This window comes from Penaeus chinensis, chromosome 10, assembly GCF_019202785.1.
Source record: "Penaeus chinensis breed Huanghai No. 1 chromosome 10, ASM1920278v2, whole genome shotgun sequence".
NCBI classification, from domain to species: domain Eukaryota; kingdom Metazoa; phylum Arthropoda; class Malacostraca; order Decapoda; family Penaeidae; genus Penaeus; species Penaeus chinensis.
Window position 1 is genome coordinate 37,086,008 of NC_061828.1, and position 7,977 is coordinate 37,093,984.

Below are 7,977 nucleotides of genomic sequence, written 5' to 3' on the forward strand. Positions count from 1 at the left end.
TTATATGAACTTCAGAGCAAAGGGCTAGTGATGAATAAATATATATGAATAAAAGCTTATAGTAGTGATAATCTGCCTAACAGCTGAAATATCTAGAGAAAAAATATATATGAATTTAAATGAGTAGCCTCTACCAAATTTCACTTCATATGAGAAAAAAAAAAAAATTGCCTTCGATGAAATTGTAAATCAATATAAAGTCTGACATATCCACCTGTAACTTTCCTCTCTTTTGAGTTTATTTTCTCGAATAAAAATAAGAGTAATATAAGTATAAACAACAAGAAAAAAAATACTTGAAACTGCCACGTCTTGTTATATAAAAAATCACACTAAAATAAGACGGTGCAGTGGCGAATTTTCCACTCCGGCGATGGAATATAGTGCGGTGCAATGAGCAAAAACAACATGGTGTGTGGTAGGGTGGTAGAGTGTGGTAGTGGGCGCCTAGACCGTTGTTCTTTAGGTCTACATCACGTTCGTTCCAGACCATCTCCTTCCCTTCCGACGTTCCCATCTCCTATCCCTTTCCCTCCGTTTATCCCTTTCTATCCTCCATTTCTCTCCCTGCATCCCTCATCTCCCCCCCCCTTTTTCCCTCCCTCTATTCCTATCGCTCCCTTATATTCCCTCTCTATCGATCTCCTTCCCTTCTTTTCCCTCCCTCTATCCACAAAACCTTCCTCCTTTTCCCTCCCTCTATCCCCATCTCCTCCCATCCCTTTCCCTCCCTCTATCCCTATCTCAATCCCTCCCTTTCCCTCACCTATATCCCCACCTCCCTCACACTCTTCCCCTCCCTAATTCCCCATCTTCTACCCTCCCCATTTCCCCATCTTCTACCCTCCCTTTCTCTTCCTAAGTACCCATCACGGAAAAAAAACCGAACACACACACACACACTACATACACTACATACATATATAGTGAGAGCTTCCCTAGCAATATGCCTCACACACACACACACACACAGGCCTTTCGGGGAAGACCACTGCCCTAATCGCTTCCACGTATCGGAAAACCCGGTTCCTCCCGCTTGTCGAATTGCGTATGACGTAGTTCGCTCCCAAAGAGAAAAGGTTGGGGGGGTTGGGGGCAAAGTGGGGGGAGGGAGAAGGGAGGGAGAGAAAGGGAGGGAGAGAGAGGAAGGGAGGAAGGGAGGAAGGGAGGGAGGGAGAGGAAGGGAGAGAGGCAGAGAGAGAGAGGGAGGAATGGAGGGAGGGAGAGAGAGGGAAAGAGAGAGAGGGGAGGAAGAAAGAGAGAATTTGTACAGGGAGAGAGGGGGACACGAGGAGAGAAAAGAGAGCGAGAGAGAGAGAGAGAGAGAAAAAAAGAAAAACAAATATTTGCCGGAGGAAAGGCCATTAAGCCCCTCGACACGACCGCCTCTACTGCTTAATAAAGTAAAGCATTATCGGTTTCCAAAACCTTACGCGCTCATGCCACTCGACCGATATGCCGGAATACATATATACACCCTGACCCTTGGCTGGGCCCTGTCGACACCGCCTGGCCCTCCCCTGCCTCCCCTTACCTGACCCTGCCTACAACATCTGCTCTCTCCTACCGCCTGCTTCCCTGCTTGCCCCCGCCAGCTGGTTCCTCCTTCCTTCACTCGACAGCTGGTCCCCGCCTGCACCACCTGTCTACTCCCTCAGAATCTGCCTCGTTCTTTCCCTAAGCTCCCTTTACTCTCGAGCACACACTCTTATCAAATATATAATCAATAATGATGATGATGATGATAATAATAATAATAATAATAATAATAATAATAATAATAATAATAAAAGCGACAACAACAATAATGATAATAATAATAACAATGATAATACTAGGTGTTCTAATCTGTTAACCCTTCGAATACCCCCTCTCCCCCTCCCCCCCACTATTCCTCCCGACGCAGCCACCACAACCTCCTCACAAGCCCCGCCCTCTGCGTCAGGTCATCGTCATGCCTCAACATGTCTGCTACACGTTACGGCACTCAGCCACGTTCTACCTTTTCCATTAACTCATCGGTGTCGGCCCATTAAAGCTTACCAAGGAACAAGCTAATTCTTCCTCCTGAACTACTCTATCCCGCCTTGAAATCCTCCAGTAAAGTCTTAACGATTTTTATGTTTAATTAATAAAAAAAAGTAAAAAAAACATAAAAAAAAAAAAAAAATCTAAAATCTAAAATACACAGACCCAATACAACACCGTTTCTTTTCCAAAACTCTCTGCCTCGAAATTCCGGCCCCCTCCTATCCCCTCCCCCCCCTTCACCCTATGCCAGGTGCCAGCCCCTAATGAGAGACTCGATCTCCCCCCTCACCCCCCCCCCCTCTCCTCTGTGGATACATGGGGGGGGGGGGGCGCACTGTCAACACAAAGACGGGAATGTAGCGACAGCCTCCAATACGTTGTTGAAGAAAGGAGAAAAATTCGTTTGGGCAGCAAGACTTGGCTTCGTTTTCGATTTTTTTTATCTTAATTTTTACTTTTGTTTTTTCTTCTTCTTTTTTTGTCTTTTCTCCTATCGTTTGTTCGTTTTGAGCTCGTTCCGACCCTTGGAAATTATATTTTCTCTTACTCTTTGTTTTCGTCATTATTAACTGTCTCGAAGTGACTGGTATAAGAACATTCTTTTTTAAGTCTCTGAGTGTCTGTCCTAGAATCAATTGTTCACGGGTGTTTTTTTTTTAACGGATTTGTTTACTAAGGTCTTCTGTCGATACTAACTCCCCTATTTCAACTAACGAACCTAAACCAAACAATAAAATGTTAAATAAAAGACCAAGATTTCAGCGCCTTTTGCTCCATACTCGCAACCTAACGCCCATATTTAAGATTCTGACTAGCGAGAAAAGCACGAGATAGTGTGAGCAAGCACTGTTCCGCGTGTTCCCTCCCGACGGCGTGTTCCCTCCCGACGGCGTGTTCCCTCCCGACGGCGTGTTCCCTCCCGACGGCGTGTTCCCTCCCGACGGCGTGTTCCCTCCCGACGGCGTCTGCTCGCCTCCTCGCTTCCATGGCCGAGGTCTCCGCACGGGATTATAATGAGAAAAGTTGAGCTGTTTGCTACGACAAAGTTGATGAAATCTAAGGTCAAACGGTCGTGACTGCGATGATTTTTTTTCGTCTTCGGGTGGGGGGGGGGGGTAGGAAGGTTGTGTGTTGGGGGGGGGGAGGAGCTGATCTTAGGGGGGGGGGTAGGTCATAGGAGGAGGAGGAGGAGGAGGAGGAGGAGGAGGAGGAGGAGGAGGAGGAGGAGGAGGAGGAGAAGGAGGAGGAGGAGGAGAAGGAAATGAGAATGGGGGAGACAAGAAGTACGAAGGAGGAAGGGTAATAAAAAAAAGGAGAGGGGAGAGAGAGCGTTGGCATGATCTTGGCTGACTCGCATCGTCAACGACCGTCTCGATCTTGTTTTCCTTTCCTACTCCAACAGGACGATCCGCATGCTAAGTAAAACTCGCAAGAAACAACGCAAGCAACTTCCACACGCCGAGGGAAACTCTTTCAAAATACGACGCTGCATTTCCCTTCGTCACGGCCACCTGCAGCCCCCACAGGTCGTGACTCGGGACTAACGACACATTCTGCGCTGTAACACGACCTCCCGCCACCCATAAAGTCGCTACTACCACCACGGAACTACCCTGGACCTAGGCCTACCCCCGGAGCCCCCTTCCCCTCATATCCCCTTCCCCTCTACCCCTACCTCCCCTCTCTCTCTCTCCCCTTACCTCCTCTCCCCCCTATCAGGAGATTAAAGCCTGTAACAAGCACAGCAGCGTGTTTAGGGCTACCAAGACTTGATACGCACCAAAAACAAACGGCATCTACAATAACAGTAAAGCTAGATAACAACGGCACTGACAACAATAATAACGGCGATAATAATCTTAAATGTGGGGAGGGGGGAGCTCGGCTAACTGACGAGCGGATCAGTGATTTCCTTTTTTAAAAATTTAATCTAATCTAACGATCAGCAGAAAAGGCCTGATTCCCCGACCCAAATGAGAAGACTGCCCCATCCAGCCTACTAAATGCACCCTCGACCCGCTCTCCCCCCAACTCTAAGTGCCTTGGCAGAAGTGCCACAGCCTGAAAGAAAGTGTCACTGTCCGGACGTGTGTGGCACTTCCAAGCAGAAGCATTATACCAATCCTCACAACAAGGGAGTCGCTGGATGATCAAGCATACGCATGCGGTGCTTTACCGTATTTTGAAATGTCTTTTGAAATCCTATAATCATTCTGTACATTTTAAAAAATCTTCGTGGATATAGAATCGCGCCGTCAGTGTGAATGTCAAGTGAAGTGTTAATTTAAATCTCCCGGTATATCGAGGTGTAACCTGTCACCCCCTCACCCCCATCCTAGCTCGAGTATGAGAGTGTTAGATGCGAGTCGAGAATACCACAATGCGTCACAGGAAAGCGCATTGTAGTGTCTGATGTGTTTACGGTGTTGCAGTTATGCCGTATATCGTCACCGGCGCGTCGCGTACGTTCTAAACATCCACAATGTAGGTTCTAAATGCTCTGGAGTGCCATAGGTGTCTGGTGTGACGTCCAGTGCCACTTAAAAGACTATAATGTGTAGTCAGAAGCAGCTCTATTGATGCACACTACATGCTATCTCAGAGGCGTGTGTGTGATGACCTTTTATGTGTCAAGGTCTGTCCATTCCCTTGCTTTTTAGAAAAGAAAAAGAAAACAAAAACCGAACTCATTTGTCTTGTCTCGTAAAACTGGAAAGTATACAACAACAACAACAACAATAATAATAATAATAATGATAATAATAATAATAATAATAATAATAATAATAATAATAATAATAATAACAACGGCAATCATAATAATACAACAACAAAAGGAACAAAAAAATTAACTTTTTTGGGGGAAAAAAGGGAATCGGGAAAAGTTAGGATATAGGTTGTTCCAAGATAAAGGAAGATATTATCATGATGCTCGCTATAAAAGAAAGAAAAAAAAAAAAAGTTTAATCACAATACATAGAGATCTCTCACTTGTTTTTCTATCATTAAAAAAAAAAAAAAAAAAACATCAAATAAATCTCTGTCATTTAACAAAAGAAGGATTTAGATTTCACACGCTTTGCGTTTAAGAGAGAGCAGGCAAATCACTAAAAGGAGGCAGTTCTTACATCTACTGGCGTCGGACAAAGACCTCAAGCTACATGGTTTGTGCTTAAGAACACGAGGAGCGAGAGGTTAAGGCTGGGTGCTCTCGGGGAGAACACACAGGCGGTTTTATGAGTTACATGAGAAAGTGAAGGATGGAAGTGAATGAAGAGAGAGAGAGAGAGAGATGGGAAAGAAAGAGAAGGAGAGGGGAGAGAGAAGGAAAAGGGAGAGACAAAGAAAAGAGGAGAGAGTAAAGGAAAGAAATATAAGGAAAAGAAGAACGAGAAAAGAGAAAAAAGGAGAAAAAGACAGGAGAGCGAAAAGGAAAGAGAAAGGGGGAAGAAAAGAGAATGAGAGATGGAGGGAGAGAGTAATGGATGGATAGATAGAGTGAGGAGGCAGTACACAAAATAAGAGAGATCAATTTACGCACTAATAAGCTCAGTAACGTAATGGCTCTTGAAGGTTTAGGTATATATATATATATTTTTTTTTGGTGGGGAGTGTAAGAAAAAAGCTGCTGTTTTTTTTTTGTCTTTTTTTTTTTTTTTTTTTTACTTTTATTTCATTTTATTATCTTCTATTATTAATTGGCGCGTCTGTGAAAAAAGAAGTGCGAGAATAGCAATAAAACTTTTATATATATCTTTTTTTAAACTTTCATCATGCTTTTTTCCATCATGGTCTTTTCTTGGAGTGTCCGCTTTCATCAAAACATAAACCAGCTGTGATCAATTAATAGACTTACTGAGAGCATAAGAGGAACGTTTTCTGCAGAAATTGCGGTGTTGTATAGGGTGTATTGCGCCTGAGTTCCCGAAGATCTCTGCTCTTGTCTACTGTGAGCGGTCGGGGCGCTAGGGTAATATTGTTGTTGCATCTGGGGACGGAAACGGGGGTACTTCAGAAATCGGGGATACTGTCACAGAAAACGGGAATACTGTCACAGAAAACGGGAATACTGTCACAGAAAACGGGAATACTTCAGAAATCGTGGGTGGGAGGGGGGGGACCTTTCAGGAAACGGGAATTCTTCAGAAAATCGTGGAGGGAGATGAATGGAGGACTTTTAGAAAACGGGGGTGTGGGGGGCATTTTTTTTTTTTTTTTAGAAAACTTCAAAGAACTTTAGTTAAAAACGTGAAGGGGAACTTGTTTAAAAAGGGGAAGTATTTCATACTACAAAACTATGACTGTATAATCAGTATGCAACATGGAGACACTCACGGGATTCTACATCATTTTTTTTTTCCTTCTAAAACAGGCTAATGCCTTTCCCATCATATACTATTGGTAGCAAGTGTTAAGGCAGTCGTCGGTGCATATTTTTGGTACCCGTGCAGTATAAATACCACACTTGGTTTATACATTTCTTCTTCCAATTTCAACCATATGTAATTTTGTCTCTCTGATTTTCATTACATATACACACATACATATAAATATATACATATACATATACTTTAGGCACACGACATTGCTTAACGCAGCTATTGTAATTACAAAAAGACACTCGCCAAAAAATAATCAATTCTCCCGTGAGTAGTCGCTAAATAGTACATGTACACAAAACAAGGTAGGAACAGGTTGTGGCAGTGGTTAGGATTGGTAGGAAAAAGGGGTGTGGAAAGGTGGTAGGTAGGGAGAGGGAGAGGGAGAGGGAGAGGGAGAGAGAAAGAGAGAGAAGGAGAGGTAGGGAGTAGGTGTGGGTAGGGGGGTGTGGGGGGGGGCAAGTGGTAGGTATAGGGAGATTATATTTTATGCTCCTCAGTGTCCTTCCAGATGTGTATATATATTGTATATATCTATATAAGACTCCATTCAACAACAAAATAAAACAAAGAGAGAATGCAAGATGAAAAAAAAGCATTCAATACAAAAAAAAAACAAGAAAAAAAACCAATCGTCGTCTTTTTTTTTTTTTTTACCATCTTATATAAATAAATGAAAAACAAAAACAAAAAATTGATGAAAAAAACAACAGAAGACGAGGAGAAAAAACAGACTAAGAGAGGGGGGTTGGGGGGGTGAGTGCCACAGAGGAAACACCACCTGCCACAGCGCCTCCGTCTTTGGGACACCGCAGACACGCCCAGCGATGCCTGACGAAGCTGTGACGAGGTCCTAGCGCCGGAAGGACTTCAGGTGACGAAGGAGGCGCTTGAGTATCCTTAGACAAATTCCTTTAATGCAGGAGGAGAGGAGGAGGAGGAGGGATGGAGGAGAGACCGAATGATCGGGGGGCGGGGGAGGGGGTAGGCTTGAGAGAGAGAGAGAGAGAGAGAGAGAGAGAGAGAGAGAGAGAGAGAGAGAGAGAGAGAGAGAGAGAGAGAGAGAGAGAGAGAGAGAGAGAGAGAGAGAGAGAGATAGAGAGAGAGAGAGGACGAGGGGAGAAGGGTGAGAGGAAGAAAGAAGTGAGAAAGGTGGTGAGAGAGAGAATTAAGGAGGAAGTTGGATAAAAGAGTAAGAAAAAGGGGGAAGAGAGTTAAGATTAGGATGGAGAGAGAGGGAGAAGAGAGAATGGAGGGGAGGGGGGAGGGGGGGGGGCAGAGAAGCGGGATGGGGGAGAAAACCAGAGGAGTAAATTGGGATTGGACTCTGGAGTAGGACGAGAGAATAGGAGATGGAAGGAAACAAAAAGAGAGAGAAGAAGAGAAAGATAAGAAAAGAAAAAAGAAAAAGAACGAGAGACAAGCAAGAAAAAAAAAAAACGAATAATAATAATAAAAAAAAAGTAGAGAAGAAATATCAACGAAAGAAATAGACGTCCAGAGGGCAAGAACACCCTGAACTTACACCTCCACGGAAGAGTCCCCCCGCCAAATCCACACCGGACAA

General features: G+C 44.1%; 1 protein-coding gene across 6 annotated transcripts in view; it reads right to left on the reverse strand.

Annotated features, from left to right (window-relative positions):
- LOC125029633 (muscleblind-like protein 1) overlaps positions 1-6,728 on the reverse strand; it is a 54,843-nt gene extending 48,115 nt beyond the window's left edge. For 2 of the 6 annotated variants that reach the window (XM_047619625.1, XM_047619627.1), the window contains exon 1: positions 5,888-6,725. In XM_047619625.1, the coding sequence (XP_047475581.1) occupies positions 5,888-6,019 (132 nt within the window). In that variant the 5' untranslated portion in view covers positions 6,020-6,725. Of the gene's footprint in view, positions 1-5,887 lie in introns of all 6 variants that reach the window. The other 4 variants (XM_047619624.1, XM_047619626.1, XM_047619622.1 and 1 more) reach the window with 3 other exon arrangements.
- Positions 6,729-7,977: the final 1,249 nt, after the last annotated feature.